This window comes from Abramis brama, assembly GCF_963993115.1.
Source record: "Abramis brama genome assembly, chromosome: 20".
In the NCBI taxonomy this organism is placed as follows: domain Eukaryota; kingdom Metazoa; phylum Chordata; class Actinopteri; order Cypriniformes; family Leuciscidae; genus Abramis; species Abramis brama.
Window position 1 is genome coordinate 250,001 of NC_139982.1, and position 19,451 is coordinate 269,451.

Sequence of the window (19,451 nt, forward strand, 5' to 3'; positions counted from 1 at the left end):
CGGTACGGAAAATTAACTGCTCCGATTAAGATGATTCCGTTGGGTCTTAAAAATCCAAACTTTAAGCATGTCATGTCTTTCCGATGTTTTACATATATGATACCCAATTCGCAAAATGAGCCGCTTAATCTAGTGCTAAAAATAGCAGTAGAGAGTAAAGATTATACAATCTTTATCTCTTCAGATAATATGCGGTGCTTTTTGTGTGGCGAACATGGACACCAGAAACAGACATGTCCCAAACAACAGAGCGTTAACATTTTGGCAGGTTCACAAACAACTCCTCCAAAAAATGTTCAGGAAAATAATTCGGGCGTTAAAGAAAAGAACGCGGCCGTTCAGGAAAATAATGCGGCCGTTCAGGAAAAGAACGCGGCCGTTCAGGAGAAAAATGCGGCCGTTCAGGAGAATAATGCGGTCGTCAGGAGAATAATGCGGCCATTCACGAAGTGATTGATGAAGCTGTTGAGGGAAATGTAGAGATAAACATTGTAAACACTGGAGATGACACAGTAGATGGTGCTACAAGTGCTAATGCTGTGGGGAATAAAAATGAAAGTATAGAAGCACAAAAAGTACCTTCTCAGTCTAAAAACAGAGATGAAGATCTGATGGAGTATGTAGAAACAAATGATAAAAATGATGATAAATCAGATGAAGAAGTTAATGAAAATTGCAGTCAGTCGTTTACAGCCGGCTCTAGTGTCGCCAGGTCTGATAGTGATTCAGATGAATGTGAGAGTGTAGGGAGTTTTTTACAAATAGGAGACATTGATTCTCAAACAGGCACATCAGAATTGAGTGGCTGTGAAACAAAAGTCTATTCTACAAGAGAGATTAGTGCTTTCCTTGATGAAACTAAAGGTGTACAGAATCCACAATTTGATTTGTTTTTTCCAGATTTAAGAAGATTTTTAGTGTCTTGTAGAGAGGTGATGATAAATGCAACAGTTGAGGAGTTTAGTAGACAAAAACGGTATCGTCTTAAAAAAATAATTACCAAAGTAAAGAAGATGATTCATCAAGATACAAAAAAAAGTAGCCATTAAGAGTTTGGAAAGAGACAGTGTTGTGAGATATTACCTGCTGCATTAAGATATTATGACATCCTTAAATACCGGATCTTTAAATGTAAATGGATGTCGTAGTAAAGAAAAGAGAAGTGCACTTTTCAAATTTTTGGCTTTTAAAAAGTCAAGTGTGATATTCTTACAAGAAACACACACAGATGTATTTAACCAGGCAGAATGGCTAGGTGAATGGAAAGGACAGGCTTTTCTTAGCCATGGTTCCAGTGTAAGTGCTGGAGTAGCTGTTCTCATATCGGAAAGTGTTCAGGGTAGCGCTTCCAATATGATAGAAATTATTCCTGGAAGAATGCAGCGGGTAGATATTATTTTGCAAGGTCTGTCTTTTTCCTTTATTAATGTATATACTCCTAATGTTGGGTATGAACGAGGTTTATTTTTTAAGAAATTACAGGATGCAATGATTAATATTCCTCGTGATAACTTGATTATTGTGGCTGGAGATTTTAATTGTACTCTTGATCATATAGTTGATAGGAATCATGACGAACCGCATCCTAATTCCGCTGAAGCTCTTAAGAAAGTAGTAACTTTTTATTCCCTTGTAGATGTGTGGAGAGAATCTTTCCCCAAAAGTAGGCAGTATACATGGTTGAAAGTGAATTCCAATCAGAGCCGTCGCAATGGGGTAGGCAAGGTAGGCAGCTGCCTAGGGCCCCCAGCTGAAGGGGGCCCCCGATGGCCGCATATGGTCGGCAAGATCGGTTGTGTATCTGCCCTCGTCAAACAGTATCAACCGTTGTAAACAAACCACCACAGTGAGACAGCGCTATCACTCTCCAGTACTGCTTCGTGAGAGGGGCCCCCCAAACTAGAGGGATTCCCCGCAACGACAAACACTATAAGTGCCCTAATCATTGTAATGTTGAAGTGACCACCGTCGCGCACCCCCCATCAGGTCCCCCACTAGCTGTCAGTGGAAGAGAAACTGTCGTTCCCACACTCAGCGCTACGCGGGCATTTAAATTTAAAAATGTCATCATAAAGCGCTCATACCCTTCAGGATTTTTCAAAAGACAGAGAAAGAAAGAAAGAAGAAGAGGAAAAACGCCAAAGACACAGCGGTAAATAAACCATTATTATCTCCAAATACAACTGTCTGACGTGTTTTCACATCTCTGCGAACATAAACTTTGACATTGACCAAACACAATGGTAGATGTAAGCGTTGTAAGAGGGTGAAAAAGTTCAACTAATAGTCATACACAACTGTGTTCTGTTTGCAGAATTTAAGCATAAAATACACACTAGATAACTTCTCGCCCCTTCACTATTGTAGCTAACTTACAGCGTTAGAAAACTTCCTTTGAGCTAAATCCTCTTGATGTACGAGCCCAGATTACGATCGCATGGGATTTTTTGCCATGTATAAAGGCAAAAGCTAGAGAAGTGTTGTCACTTACTCTTGACGGCTGTCTGCCCGCGGCTGCGGTCACGGTAAAAACTTTGTCAATTCCAAACGAAATGCAGTTAGGTCCAAACAAAATAATCCATCAAGTCCGGTTACATTTTAGGTGTACGCAGGCTATCAATTTCCTTTGGTGATGTTTCTATTCCATCTGGAGAAAAATGCCCTTTTTCCTTCGCGTTTGTCCTTCTATTCTTCTCCATCAACACATCTCAACACTTTGTACGGTACCGTACGCAACAGGTAGTTTTGCGTATGACGTTACTGTCTGTGGCATTATGTGAAGTGAAGTTCTTTTCCTGTAAAGTAAATAATATCGAATCCTTCACACTTCACTTTCATGATATGCTATGAGAATAACAATAAACGTAGGCCTATGGGTTTTCACCAAATGTTTTTTTTTTTTTTTTTTTTTTTTTTTTGCTTTATTAGGTGCTTTGCTTAAATTTCTGTCTGTGCCAATTGATAATTCATGACTCTTAAAATGCACCAGAATACAAGAAATCCCGTCTGAATTTAAAAAAAAATTCCTGAGGGAGGACTTGGGACCTCAATTCACTTTTGCCTAGGGCCCCCAAATATCTTGAAACGGCCCTGATTCCAATACAATATCGGGTGCTAGATTAGATCGAATATATGTTCAGAGATGTCGAAGAGGAAACGTTTTTGATAGTAAAATTGTTCCTACTCCAATTTCTGACCATTTCTATGTCTCTGTTATAGTTACAACATTGAATAATACCTTTAAATCTTATTGCCATTTTAATAACACACTGTTGCGAGATCGCACGTTTGTATATCTATTTGATTTCTTTTGGAGAGCTTGGAGAGAGAGAAAGACAGAGTTTAAATCCCTAAGTCAGTGGTGGGACATTGGGAAAATCCATATTCAGTCTTTTTGCCAACTGTACGTAAAAAATAATACAAAAGAAATTCAGAAGAAAATCGAACAGTTGGAACAAGAAATTATGAGATTGAATAGCTCCATAAGTGAAAGCGGTGGAACAAGTGTGGATTTGCTTGAACAATATAATTTTCTCCTGAAAAATTTGCATGAAGAAAGAGATCAAGGAACAATAGTACAAAAAAGATTCACTCAACTTAACAACATGGACTCTTCAACATCATTCTTTTTTGCTTTGGAGAAAAAGGTTCGAGAGAAGAAGTTAATTAGTCATCTTAAATTATCTGATGGAAGAGAGACAACCGATAAGAGGGAAATTATTTCACAAGTTTTGTCCTTTTATGAGGAACTGTATAGTGCTGAACCTTGTGATTCTGAAGCAACAGATTATTTTCTTACTGGAACTCCAAAATTGAATGAAGATGAGAAGACGGAATTAGAAAAGCCACTTTCACTTGAAGAGTTGAGCGAGGCTGCTAAACAGCAGTCTGTGGGACGATCTCCAGGATTGGATGGACTGACGTCCGAGTTTTACAAAGCTTTGTGGTCATTGATTGGACCAGGCCTGCACTCTGTGTTCCTTGAATGTGAAAAATCAAGAGTTCCCTTTCGTGGTCACTCCGAGTTACGTCGGATGACGACGATTGGGGTTTCGCTTAGAAAGCCTCTCACCTTCGAGTATATAAAACGAGCCAATGGCAATGAAATGCCATGGGTCTGCGGAATTTGCATAGCGTATCTCCGCCCACCGCAGGGGGTATATAAGGAAGTACGCTGCAATATGCAGATATGTTTTCGCTTCGGAGCCAAGTTCAGTACTTCACTCCACAAGCCTTTTGAGTGTCATCTCAAATCTCTTCGAGACGAGCGGCTCTTCAGTGTGTTTGTGTGACGGCGCTTTCCAGCGAGATCGCATTTCCTGCTGCTGATTTGTGCAGTAATCTGCCGACAGTGAGTGTGTTTCTCCCTGGGCGCTTCAGCACTCTGCTGAGCTTTTCCACTCTCTAAAAGAGCTGCACGCGGCACGTCTTTTTCAAGACGGTTCGCCCGTGTATTTTCTGGATGTGTGTGCGCACTGTGCGGTCATCTGCCTAACGGTCGCGAGCGCTGTTTTGCGTGTTGGGCTTAATCACGCTTGGCAGCGCTCGTTGATGAGTCATGTTTTCATTGCGGGAACATGACCATCGCGATGTTTATAGATCAAGACTCAATGATCTCCATGTGAGTAGAGTCCCCTCTGCCACACCCCAATTTATCTCTTCCTCGAGAAGGGATACTTTGGCTGGTGGCCAGGGTGATCTGAGGGTTTGGTGTGGCACAACAACCGACGAGTCAATTCCTCGGGCCACACCCCCCTCCACATCGCAGACCATGCACTCACAGCATCACAAGGCGGGCTTGATTCCTCTGGAAATGAAGTTTCGACTGCGTTGCCTCCCACGGGAGTGCCATCGTTGCCGGGACTGATCCAGAGCTGTCAGCCATGCTTTCCCGGGCAGCTGAAAGCATCGGCTGGAGTGGCCCCGCCCTCCCCCCGAGCGCTGTAAGCTTCTCCCGGACGTGCATCAGGACGCCTGCGCTGCGCGAGACTCCACGTGACTTTCGCGGCTCGCGGGTGTCCTCCGCCTTCGCTGCTTTCGATCGCACGGCGATCATGGTCTGTATGTTCCCTGTCACTATCGTGGCACGGTCATGCAGTACTGTGTGTCGCCTGTGCCTTCGATGCAGTGCTGTCCCGGGAGTTCTGTCGAACCGGCCGCAGTGGAACGCTAGTCCTTCCCTGGCCAACCCTGGCAGAACGCGGAAAATTTTAACCACGCCCCTATGCTGGGACGCTATGCCTCCCATGCCCGGCCTGGTTGTTCCGCCGCGCACACTACTGACCTCGCTCTCGGGCGACATCGGTACCTGCGTGATCCTGGGTCAGGTGATGTCCACTATGTGGTCCAGACATGGGCTTAGCCAGGTTGATGTGGTAGGGTCTGAGAATTCATTTTCTCAGCTCCCCCATGTCCCAGGCTGAGCTCTTTGGCGGCGTGGCTTCGGCCACCTGAAGCAGACTCAGGTTCTGTACCGATGGTCATCCATCCGTGCGGTCTCCTTAGTCTTCTTCCCGCCAAGGCCCCCTCCATGCGGCTGCTCCCCTCGGGCCTTCACCAGCTCTGAGTAGGAGGAAGTCGCAGGAGGGTGGCGCTGCCCGTCCCCGCCCCTTAGACTGCCACGTCAGCCTAAGCAGCACCCTTGAGGCGGGCAGCCTGGTCGGCGGTGTGGTTGAGGACTGCGCCCAACAGTCTTCGATCACTCCAGAAGCGGACTGAGGCTCTGCACTGACGGTCATCCGTTGGTGTGGTCTGCTTAGTCCGCTTCCCGCCGACGCCACCTCCATGCCGCTCCTTCCCTCGAGCCTTCACCGGTCCGAGCATGAGGAGGTCGCTGGAGGCTGGCACCGCCTGTCTCTGCCCCTTAGCCGGCTAACACCTGGCTAAGCAGCACTCCTGAGATGGGCAGCTTGGAGTTAGGGCTCAGTTCTTCGGGGAGTTGGGAGCAGGACCACTCCTTCCCCCAGTGGAGGGCTGGGGGAGAATCTTGTTCTAAAAGAACTGATGCTCTTTCTCTGAGCTTTAAGAGGCAGTGGATGACAGCACGCGCCGCCCACGGGCCACGCTCCTCTCATCCCCCCTCTGTCGCCAGACCCCTGCCAGAGCACGCCCCCGTGGGACGCGCGCCCTCCCCTGGCCTCCTCTGGCAGGATGCGGTCTATGACCGTGCCCCCGCACAGGGCCGCTATGCCACCCTCGCCGGTGCCGGTCATTCCGCCTCGCTGCCCCACCGACGGTACGTCTGTGGTTCGTATGACCCCGCTGGTGCACTTTCTGGAGGCCTGGCTAGAGCTTCCCAGACTGTCCCGCTAGGTCGCGAGAACCATTAGATTCGGCTACGCGATTCAGTTCGCGATATCTCCTCCCCGCTTCAGGGGAGTCCGCTTCACTATGGTCGGTGGCAATGCCCCTGTCATGAGAGCGGAGGTCACCACCCTACTGGCGAAGGGTGCGATCGAGATTGTCCCTCCAGCCGAGATGAAGTCCGGCTTCTACAGCCCTTACTTCATTGTACCCAAGAAGTCCGGTGGGTTACGGCCAATCCTCGACCTGCGCGTCTTGATCCACTCCCTTCACAGGCTGCCGTTCAAGATGCTATCGGCCAAACACATCCTCCAGTGTGTACGGCCGCAGGATTGGTTTGCAGCGATCGACCTGAAGGACGCCTACTTCCATGTCTCCATTTTACCTCGACACAGACCGTTTCTACGGTTTGCTTTCGAGGGGCAGGCATACCAGTACGCGGTTCTCCCTTTCGGGCTAGCCCTGTCTCCTCGCGTCTTTACGAAGGTCGTCGAGGCAGCCCTTGTTCCCCTCCGGGAGCACGGGGTTCGCATCCTGAACTATCTCGACGACTGGCTAATCCTAGCTCACTCTCGAGACCAGGTTTGCGAACACAGGGACCTAGTGCTCCGGCACCTAGCTCGTCTGGGCCTTCGGGTCAACTGGGAGAAGAGCAAACTCTGCCCCGTGCAGAGGATCTCTTTTCTCGGTATGGAGATCGACTCGGTCGCCATGTGCGCGCAGCTTACGAGCGAGCGCGCGCAGTCACTGCTGACTTGTCTTCGCCAATTCGAGGGCAAGAGTGCGGTTCCACTGAAACTATTTCAGAGGCTCCTGGGGCATATGGCATCCGCAGCCGCAGTAACGCCGCTGGGATTGCTTCATATGAGACCGCTTCAGCTTTGGCTTCGCGATCGAGTCCCGAGGTGGGCATGGCAACACGGCACGCTTCGAGTCCCAGTGACTCCAGCCTGCCGTCAGACCTTCACCCCGTGGACGAACCTCAAGTTTCTACGGGCCGGAAGGCCCTTAGAACGAGTTTCCCGGCATGTTGTTGTATCAACAGATGCTTCCACCACGGGCTGGGGCGACATGTGCAATGGTCATGCTGCCGCGGGCTCCTGGATAGGACCCCAGCGCCTTTGGCATGTCAATTGCCTCGAGTTGCTGGCTGTGCGTCTCGCCCTGCACCGCTTCCGTGCGCTGCTCAGGGGTCAGCACGTACTAGTCCGATCAGACAATACCGCGACAGTAGCGTACATCAACCATCAAGGTGGTCTACGCTTCCGCCGTATGTCGCAACTCGCTCGCCACCTCCTCATATGGAGTCAGAAGCATCTGAGGTCGCTTCGAGCCATTTATATCCCGGGACACCTGAACCAGGCGGCCGACGAGCTGTCTCGAGTTCGGCCTCTCGCTGGAGAATGGCGGCTCCATCCCCAGACGGTCCAACTGATTTGGGATCAGTTCGGCGACGCACAGGTAGACCTGTTTGCCTCCCACGACTCGTCCCATTGCGACCTGTTTTATTCCCTGACCGAGGGCACGCTCGGCACGGATGCACTGGCGCACAGCTGGCCGCGGGGCCTACGCAAGTATGCGTTTCCCCCAGTGAGCCTTCTTGCGCAGACCTTGCGCAAGATCAGGGAGGACGAGGAGCAGGTCATTTTGGTTGCCCCGTATTGGCACAACCGGACCTGGTTCTCCGAACTAGTACTCCTCGCGACAGCACCTCCCTGGCCAATTCCTCTGAGGAAGGACCTCCTTTCTCAGGGACGGGGCACCCTTTGGCACCCTCGTCCCGATCTTTGGAACCTCCACGTGTGGCTCCTGGACGGGACGAGGCAGGTTTGAGTACCCTACCACCTGCGGTGGTGGCTACCATCACTTCCGCTAGAGCACCGTCCACGAGACATGCCTATGCGTTGAAGTGGAACCTCTTCGTCAACTGGTGTTCTTCTAAACGAAGAACCCACGAAATGCCCGATCAGTGTCGTGCTTTCCTTCCTGCAAGAAGGGTTGGAGCGAAGGCTGTCTCCCTCCACCCTGAAAGTGTATGTTGCCGCCATTGCCGCACATCACGAAGCAGTTGATGGTAAGTCTTTGGGGAAGCACGACCTGATCGTCAGGTTCCTGAGGGGAGCGAGGAGACTAAATCCTCCTCGTCCTCCCCTCGTACCTTCTTGGGACCTCTCAGTGGTTCTAACTGCCCTGCAGAGTGCTCCATTTGAGCCTTTACAGTCAGCGGAGCTTAAGTTCCTGTCTATGTAGACAGCGCTCCTGGTTGCATTGGCCTCCATCAAGAGGGTAGGGGACCTGCAGGCATTTTCGGTTACGAAGCGCGCCTGGAATTCGGGCCGGCTAACTCTCACGTGTTCCTGAGACCCCGGCTTGGATACGTGCCCAAGGTTCCTACCACACCCTTTCGAGACCAGGTAGTGAACCTGCAAGCGCTGCCCTTGGAGGAGGCAGACCCAGCCTTGGCACTGCTCTGTCCAGTACGCGCCCTTCGTGCTTACGTAGACAGAACGTGGTGTTTCAGGACCTCAGACCAGCTCTTTGTCTGTTATGGTGGGAAGCTGAAGGGAAAGGCTCTCTCAAAGCAAGGTTATCTCACTGGATAGTGGATACCATTGCTTTGGCATACCAGCAGCAAGGTCGTCAATGCCCCCTTGGTGTGAAAGCCCACTCCACTCGTAGTGGGCTTCCTCTTGGGCTCTAGCGCATGGCACCTCGCTAACAGACATTTGTAGAGCTGCAGGCTGGGCGACACCCAACACATTCGCGAGATTCTATAATCTCCGAGTAGAGCCAGTTTCTTCTCATGTACTCGCTTCAACCAGCCGGTACTAGATTCTGCTCAGGTGTCTTCGCTTGCTCGCCATTCCTCTCCACGGACGGGATACGTGCGATCATCTTCTCAGGTGAGTCTGATAAGCTCTGAGTTCCTCCAGCACTGGTTACGTCAACGCCTGAGTTATGCCAATCTGCCATAACACAGCTCTTGCGCTTGACTAGGTGCCTCCATGTGCATGGTCCCCCCTTTGGGCGACCCCCACATGTGTATTCCACTGTAAGTCTCTTTTGAGCGTGTGTCTTTCCCTTGGCAAGCCACCTTGCCACCCCTGGGGTTTAAATATTCCACCTGCGGCTGGACACCTCAGTGATACCCCATATGCATCCCGCTGGGTCATATGTGTCTCTCAAGTCCCCCCCTTAATGGTTGGGCATAATTGCATATTTCTTCTGAGATATGCTTCCCAGTGTACCTTGGTATTCCTGTGTTAAGTAGGACTCCTTCGTTCGTGCTATTCTCACAACAGGGAGCTCAGACTTACGCAGGGCACTGGATGACAGCCGAGGTGGCGTGATTAGACTGGAACCCCAATCGTCGTCATCCGACGTAACTCGGAGTGACCACGAAAGGGAACGTCTCGGTTACGGATGTAACCCTCGTTCCCTGAGTAGGGAACGGAGACGTTACGTCTTCCTGCCACTTCCGCTGTATCGCTGAAAAACGCCTGAGTTCAGTCTCGGCTCCTCAGCGAAGACATATCTGCATATTGCAGCGTACTTCCTTATATACCCCCTGCGGTGGGCGGAGATACGCTATGCAAATTCCGCAGACCCATGGCATTTCATTGCCATTGGCTCGTTTTATATACTCGAAGGTGAGAGGCTTTCTAAGCGAAACCCCAATCGTCGTCATCCGACGTAACGTTCTTCCTCTCAGTTGCAGAAGAGCAATAATTACGTTATTGCCAAAGAAAGGAGATTTAGGACTTTTAAAGAACTGGCGCCCTATCTCCCTTTTAGGGATAGATTACAAAATACTTTCAAAGGCATTAACAAACCGCTTGAAAAATGTTATGGCTTCGATCATTTATAAAGACCAGTCTTATTGTATTCTAAGACGTTCTATTTTTGATAACCTTTTTCTTGTGAGAGATTTGTTGCATTTTACTGAGATTTATGGAGTTGATGTGGGCCTTCTATCACTCGACCAGGAAAAGGCGTTCGACAGAGTCGACCACGAATACCTTTTTAATGCCTTATCAGCTTTTGGATTTGGAGAACAGTTCATCTCATGAATCAAGATACTTTACACAGATGTTTTTAGTATGTTGAAGATTAACGGAACACTAACAAGAACTTTTCCTGTGCGCAGAGGCGTAAGACAAGGATGCAGCCTCTCAGGACTTTTGTATTCAATATCCATCGAACCTTTATTGAGAGTTCTGAGAGAAAAGCTACAAGGTATTTCAGTCCTCAATCCCAATATATCAGAAACTACTGTAGTAAGGCTTATTGCCTATGCTGATGACGTTACAGTCATAATAAGATCTCAAGAAGACATTTTCCAATTGAGCAAGTGTCTGGACTGGTTTCAAAAAGCATCTTCAGCGAAGGTAAATTGGAACAAAACGGAAGCATTACTTTGTGGTCAGTGGCGGGAAGAAGTTCCACCTCATCTTCCACAACAGTGCCACTGGAACACAGAGGGATTGAAGATCCTCGGAATCTTTTTTGGCACTCAGCAGTATATGACAAGGAATTGGGATGGAGTGGTTGAAAAGATATTGGGACGTTTGAAGAGATGGAATTGGATTCAACCACAGTTATCATTTAGAGGCAGAGTTTTAGTGATAAACAATTTAGCTGCTTCAATGCTGTGGCATCGACTGACTGTTTTAGACCCTCCAGCTGGACTTTTGGAGCTACTCCAGAAACATTTTGTGAACTTTTTCTGGGGAGGACATCATTGGGTTCATTCAAGCATACTGAGTTTACCTGTGTTTGAGGGTGTTCAAGGTCTCATTGATCTAACCGCTAAATGGAAAGCTATGAGATTACAATCAGCTCAAAAACTGCTGTATAACACTGATCCACAACCATGGATTATGTTTGGTTTAGCAGTATTACAAGCAGTTAGTAAAATGGGACTTGATAGATAATTATTCCTTATTTCTAACAATGCAATCAAAGGATTGGGTATAAATGGATTCTATCAGTCTGTATTAAGAGCATGGAGTATATTTAAGATTAAAAGAGAGAATCATTTTGGTCTTGAAGAACCACTTTTTCATAATTCATGGCTATGTCATCCGTCTAATTTGCCAAGTACTGAAATTAACACTTTTATTTCATCTGGTGTTTTAAAAGTGATGGATTTAGTTGATACAGAACATAGTACATGGTTTTGTGCACAAGAAATAACTAAACAAATGGGCAGGAAGTCAGAAAGGATAGTGAAGAATGTTTTAAGCAAGTTAAATCATCATTTCCTATATCATTTAACAACTTTCTTGAAGATTATTTTGTTAATGGATTAAATCAAAGTTGTTTTCCTGAATTATTTGTAACACCATATGATTGGCAGGATAATGGGGATATGAGACAACTTCTTTCCTTAAAAGAACTTGAACAAATGTCTTTTTCAGAAAGCAGTAAGCGACTTTTGTATATAGCTTGTGTGAAGTCAAGATTTTGTGAACAACTTAAAAACAAGACGGATACTAAATGGAGGAGTTATTTATCTGTCCCTGATGTTCAGTCACCTTCATGGCGTATATTTTATAAAAGATTCATTGCCAAACCCTGCGCCGAGAAAAAGTCCATTGCCAAAACGATCAGGAGATTTACAGTGGCGTATTCTACACTGTGCTTTAGCAACAAAAACATTTTTGTTCAAGTGCAATTTTAGTACATCTTCTGTTTGCAAATTTTGTAATGTATCAGATACTGTGTTTCACATTTTTTCCGATTGTTATAGAATTGTACCTCTTTTGAATCTCTTAGAAAATATCTTTGAAGGTTTTGGTTGGAGTTTTTCAAAAACAGTATTTATTTTTGGTTTCAAATATGTTAAGTCTCAAAGTGAGTCCTGCACCTTCTCCAATTTTTTAATTGGTCAAGTGAAGTTAACTATTTGGAAAGCATATAAAATTGAAAATGAAGATAAAAGAATTAATATAGTAGAATTGTTCAAAGCTTTGGTAGAATCCAGAGTTAAAATAGAGTATGAATTTTATAAAATGAACAATGATATGCTAATATTTAAAAAAACGTGGTGTATAAATGCAAATTTTATTTTTGTGAATGATGATGATAAATTAGAGTTTCAGTGGTATTGCTGAAATTTGGAGGAATTAATATTGACTTTAAAATGTTATTTATTACTCATTGTTATTAAGTATTGTTATAAATAATAGAAATGTGATTGTATAATATGATAGAAAAATAAAGTTGTTAAACGTCTCTCTCTCTCTCTCTCTCTCTCTCACACACACACACACACACACACACACACACACACACACACACACACACACACACACACACACACACCCCTCTCTCTCTCTCTGTCTCACACACACACACACACATACACATACACATCTCTCTCTCTCTCATACACACACACACACACACTGTCTCTCTCTCTCTCACACACACACACATACACACACCTATCTCTCTCTCTCTCTCTCTCTCTCTCACACACACACACACACACACACACACACACACACCTCTCTCTGTCTCTCTCTCTCACACAAACACACACACACTTCTCTCTCTCTCTCTCTCTCACACACACACACACACACACACACACACACACACCTCTCTCTCTCTCTCTCTCTCTCTCTCTCTCTCACACACACACACACACACACACACACACTGTCTCTCTCTCTCTCTCTCTCACACACACACACACACACACACACACACACACACACACACACACACATACACACCTCTCTCTCTCTCTCTCTCTCTCACACACACACACACACACACACAAACACACACACACACACACACACACCTCAGTGAGAAAACAGTATAGAGAAGTGGTCCTCTCTTCCTATTTCGTTTATTCTAGGGGTCTCAGTATCATCAAGGACTTTTATGATAAAGGATTATTTTATCCTTTTCAGAATTGTCAGAAAAGTTTGATCGTCCTAAATCGCATCTTTTTCGCTTCTTTTAGATCAGACATTTTGTACAAAGTCAGTTTCCCCAGTTTTCTAATCTTCCTCCTGATTATAAAATGGACACCCTTCTTTCTCTTAGCTCAGACAGAAAAGGGCTAATCTCTGTAATTAATGCATTGATAGATTGATTAAATCCTGACCCCTCTATTTGACTCAAAAATACTTGGGAACAAGAGCTGGGGGTCATTATACTTGAAATAGAGTGGGATTATAAAATAGATTTAGTACATTGTTCCTCTATATGCGCCCAGCACAGCTTTATGCAAAGCAAGATTCTTTATACATTACACCAATGCCACACTACACTATTTCACTACACTATTGGCCAGGAGGTTCATTCTCTTTAAGTGGAAAAATGCATGCCCTCCTTCATATGATAGATTGATAAAAGAAAGATCTTGTGTTTAAAGCTAAAAAAAAATCTTTGTAAGGGTCTTTAAAAACCTTTCATAAAACATGGAAACCTTTGTTAAATGATATTGATATCATTGATCTCGCACTTGAAAACGCAGACGAGGATTAACTATATATATATATATATATATATATATATATATATATATATATAAATGATCCTTTTCTTTATATTGCATTGTATTTTATTGTGTTGTACACTTATTGTATTGTTTAACTATTACACTTATAGTATTTTTATTGTCATATGTATTGTATTGTATGTGTACTGTGGTTGTACTTGGGACATTAAGAACAGAGGGGAGAAAAGTAGAGCTGTGGTTCATTTAATTTTTATATATACAAGATGTTGTATCTGCACAAAATGCCAATAAATATATTTTGAAATAAGAAAAGTCGGGGAATGTGCACATGCGTCACCCCACTGGACCTCACCTAACACAGGCCCCCTTACAGTCATACTACATAAGTTGCAAAACTGTTTTACTGATGAAATCTGTGTGTGCGTTTTTATGGGAGAGTGGGATAAAGTGAATAATTTATTTTTGTAGGAAAATCATGGAAAATGGTTTGTGATTAATATCCTGTTGTATGTTATATTTTCTTTGTCTTTGTGGGTTTTGGTTCTTTTGCTGTTGTAGGCTGTCAGGACCTCTGAAATAACTGAAATCATTTTGCAAAGTGATATGGAACTGTAATGCAGTCAAGACCTGCCTAAAACTACTTTACCAGTGCGTTTACTGTAAATAATTGCACACCTTATAATGTTCGTCAGCCAATCAGAATGAAGCATTCAACAGCCCTGTAGCATAACTAGAGCTAAACCTCTGTAAATTCTCAATAAGAAATTTTGTAAATGTAGTAATATGAGTAATAAGTGAAGGTTGAAATGCTGTTTTTTGAGTGTTTAATCAACTCTTCATGCTCTACATACTTGAGTTTATCCAGTCTGTAGTTTGGATCCTCCAGTTTATCAGTGAGCAGCTTGACTCCTGAATCTCCTGGGTGATTGTAACGCAGATCCAGCTCTCTCAGGTGTGAGGGGTTTGAACTCAGAGCTGAAGACACATAACCACAGCCTTCCTCTGTCACCATACAGCCAGACAATCTACAAAGACATACAGCAACAGTCCACATTACATTAGTTTGGCAATCAGACGTTACTATCACACACTGATCTTGGCTGCGTTTCCCAAAATAATCTAAGAATAAATGATTATTTTTTTCAAAATTGCATTGTTTGAATTGAAAATCTATAATTTACATTTAGACAAGAAACATTAACAGTCATACAAATAACAGTGAATGTGTATATATTTCAAAAGTTGCAATGAATTATAGTTGCTACTAAATTCTTAATTTCCCTTAAATATCTTCAAAAGATTTTTTTTATCTGTTTATTGAACTTTTACAATAATACCAAAATACATATAAAGGAGAATATTGAAAAATATATGAAGCTCATAACATCTCTCAGCCAGTCATCAACAGATGGAGGGAGATTTTGTTTCCATAGCAGAAGAATGCGCCGTCTAGCTAATAATGTTGAGAAGGCAAAAGCCTTTGCAAGATTTCCAGACAGAAATAAGTGACATTTTTGGAGAAAGTCCAAAAAGTGCAACCAAAGGGCAAGGCAGATTCTCTTTGTAACTAAAGACAAAAAATTAACGATTTATAGCCAATAAGATGTTAAGGATGGACACAACCAAACCATATGTAATAAATCAGCAGGGGCCTGATGGCAATGATCACAGAGAGGATCAACACAGGCACTTTTGTCCAGTTAATTCGATGAATACATTTTAATTGGATAAGACTATGATAAGCACAAATAAAAGAGGTATGAACACGGGACAGGATCTGGTTCCAAGTCTCCATCAATAGTGAGGCATAGATCCGACTCCTACGGTTGTCTAATAAAAGAGAGAGAGGAAGTGGAGATGGAGGAAATCAGCCTGTATATCGTAGACAATGCACTCCCTTTATCTAAGGCTACTTCAAAAATCTGATCAAGCGAAGATTTTGGTGGAAGATTCAGAAAGTCAGGGAATGAATTTAACAATATTTCTGAGCTGCAAATATCTAAACAATTGTGCATAAGAGAGAGATAATTTTTGTTTCAATTGTAAAAAGCTGGAAAAAACATTACCAATGTAAATATCATTGACAGCCGAAATTGCTGCCCTCTGACAAATATTAAATGCTTTGTCATTAAGTCAGGGGGGGAATAAAGGGTTACGGTTTATAGCTGAAACCACTGACAAACGCTGAAGGCCGAAATGGGTTTGGAATTAGGACCAAATCCATAAAGATTGCTGGACAATAGAATTGGCGTAAGGACAGAGCGAGATGGCAGTAAGAGGACCACACAATAGTGCGGCAGGTGAGACTGGGGAGCAGGAACCCTCTTCAATACCGACCCAAGCCGGGACCAAGTCACTGAGCCCGAAATGACTCTGAAACCAGAACAATGTAGAGTGTATATTTGCTGCCCAGTAGTAAAATAAGAAATTAGGAAGGGCAAGCCCACCCTCAAGCTTTGGTTTCTGAAGTATTTCTCTACGGATTCTGGCTGGTCCTTTGTTCCAAATAAAAGATGAGGTGTGTTGATTTAGAGTCTTAAAAAAAGATTTTGGTATACAAATTGGGACACATCAAAATAAATACAGAAATCTAGTAAACCCCCTGGGGTCGGCGGTATCGCCGGCGATACCAGCTCGCTTTTTTTCTTATCAGTTAAAAAGAAATTAATTTTGCTCTGTTGACTTTGATATTACAAACAAAAGTTTCATACATCAATCGATTCTGTTAAATGTGTTTTATTTTTGTGTATACTCATAATAAAAACAAAGTGTTGTGCTTTTTGTCAAATAAAGAAAAATAAACGTGATGCGAGTTCTGCCTTCTCTCTGTCAGTGTAGTCCATTCTGAAACACGTCCGAAAATGAACTGTAACTCAGCGAATACTCAGTCAAACAGGCATAACGCAAACAGGCATGAAGCTTGAATTCTCTTCTTTTACATGAAGTACTTTATATTAAAAAAAAATCTTGTGAAATCTGTATTACAAGAGAGCGATTCCAGTCGAGCTCATTAGAGCTCATTCAAAAATAATGTGAGCACGCCCCGGAGAGCGCACGCTATTCAAACGCAAATGTCTGAGGCAAACCACGCAAACCTGTGAACGCCCCCATATCAGCTTGAGAAAACACAAGTTTATTCAGATCATTACTTGTTTACACCGTCTCGCAGCGCTGTGAGGAATAATAATAATGGAAAATGTCCCTCAGAAGTGCGGGTATTTCGAGGAGCAAGGATCCGACTGAGCTAAGGAATACTGTAGTAAGTTTTTTTTCCTTCTCAAGTGAATTGGGTTTCTGTTTAGGAATGAATGAACGGCAGAGATGCGCGCTGTTTACCACAGCTCGCAAAAAGACAGTTTAAATTTAAATCGCGTGTGTGAATGAATGATGATGTTTTAGCAAACTGTATTGCTATACTGAGATGAGGAAAAATCGACTGAAATATGTTGAAATAAAATGTAGGCTATTTGTATAAGCAACGTATTAAACTGCAAATTAACATTTATATGCCCTGATATTTCATAAAAACAATGTTACAGTCAGGCGAAATATGAAAGACAACATTTTGTTGACTATATTAGGGTACAGTTTTTACTGTAGAATATACTGCCTCGTCAAATTTTGTTTAGCAATTTCTGCCCATATGTTCTATATATAAATATATAATACTATTTTTGTTCAAAATAAAGTCATAAACTAAGATGTTCCAATGTTGGCTATATTCAAACTAATGAATACATATGATAAAATGTAGGCCTATAATAATTTTTTTACAAAGAAAGAGTATACTTGAAATATTGTTGAAATTGTAATTATTGTTGTAATTGTAACCTTTTTAATAAAATAGCAAAAGATATTTACAAGATAGATGTAAGCAAAATCTTAAATGGTCAATATAAGTCTTTTTCTAAATATATCTTTTGTTCTTGCATTGTGGCTCAGTCAGTTTCACACCTGAATGAATGGCTAATTATGCAGAGTGGGTGGGACATTGTATTCTCAGGTGTAAACCAATCCTCGTTCACGCCCCCCCTCGCATATTGGCTTTCCAAGCAAAACCTGTCTTATGCTGCGTTCACACCAAACGCGAAAATGCGTCTGGCGCGAGTGATTTCAATGTTAAGTCAATGGTAAGACGCGTTTACGCGCGTCTGGAGGTCTTGCGGCGCGAATGAGGCGTTTTGCGCGGCGCGGTAGACGCGAATTCGCATCATTCGCGCGAGCGTCTGGCGCGTTTCGCGCGTCAAGCGCGAATTGTGCTTTTTGTGCATCACGCGTTTGACGCGAATTCGCGTCTGCCGCCCGAGTTGAAAAATCTGAACTTCTGCGTCAATTCGCGCCGCGTTAACCAATCAGGAGCCTGCCTGCTTGCTACTGTCACGTGGTGAACTGACAGTTTAATGTTATTTTATGTTTGGTCTCAATAAATTATTTAGTAATATGACTAAAATGCACAACAAAGCAAATCTTTCACATAAAAACTCGATTTCAATATGAGAGATAGCCTACTCATTTGTATTGAATGCTATTTATTCCATATCTATTCTAGATTAGCCTATATGAAACTTTATTAATCTAATGTAAAGACACCAAACACAATTAAGTGTATAAAAACTTTTCAAAAAAATCACAGGACAGGTTTCACTTTTGGAGGCAGGGTCCATTTATTATCAAAACAAAAATAAATGACAGATTAGGTGCGGGAGAGGGTGAACCTTGCGCCGGACTGTACAGCGCGGGCTCGTCATGCAGAGACCACTCGAGGCCTTATACGGCCTACGCTGTCCTCGTCAGCGTCCTCACCGTTAGGTCCACCAAACCTACCTCCTGGAGCAAATTGTGAAACTCCTGAAACCCTCCGGAGGTTTTGGTGGACCCGAGTACAGCGACGATGTCCCCTACGCAGCTGTTTCTGCTCTCCAGAGCATATACGAGCGGTGACTCTCTCGATTAATGCTAATGCTAATGCTCGATAAACATCTAAAAAAGATGGCCGCCAACAGCTTTCGAAACTTTCGCCCCCGGACTTCGCCTTTGACGCGCGTAAATTTCGCTTCAAACTTTTGATTTTACGCGCGTCAATTTCGCTCTTGACGCGCGAATGCACACAAAGTGGTCACGCGTATAACTAGACGCGGCAGGCGCGAAGTTTGACGCATTTTCGCGTTTGGTGTGAACGCAGCATTACACTTGTTTAAATCAATGTATTGTTTTTTGTGAACGATAAAGCAAGACTATTTTCACATAATTCTGAAGCCAGAACTCAAAGCGACAACATCCATTAGTCAAAAGTCTTATTGACACATATTTAGTATGTGTTTTGTGGTCTTATTTCAGCAACTTTCATTTGTATTTTTTTCAATAACCACACATAAACATTATTCTCTTAAAAATACAAACATCTACATACATTTTGTTCACATATTATGGTAGGCCTGTTTGTGCTATATAGATTGAATTTACACCTTTGCCATTATCATGTTTATAAATAACTGAAAAAAAGCACAAATGTCAGGGCATGTCAAAACATCCCAAGGGCCCCAAAAACACCCCAGACCCCAGAGGGTTAAAGTCAAGTCAAGTCACCTTTATTTATATAGCGCTTTTTACAATACAGATTGTATCAAAGCAGCTTCACATTGAAAAAAATAAAATAATACAACATAGT

General features: G+C 43.7%; 1 protein-coding gene across 2 annotated transcripts in view; it reads right to left on the reverse strand.

Moving 5' to 3' along the window:
• The window catches only part of LOC311070542 (NLR family CARD domain-containing protein 3-like), an 87,247-nt gene that overhangs the window by 28,434 nt on the left and 39,362 nt on the right, over positions 1–19,451 (reverse strand). For both annotated transcript variants that reach the window (XM_084094453.1, XM_084094454.1), the window contains exon 7: positions 14,635–14,808. In XM_084094453.1, the coding sequence (XP_083950579.1) occupies positions 14,635–14,808 (174 nt within the window). The remainder of the gene's footprint in view (positions 1–14,634; positions 14,809–19,451) is intronic.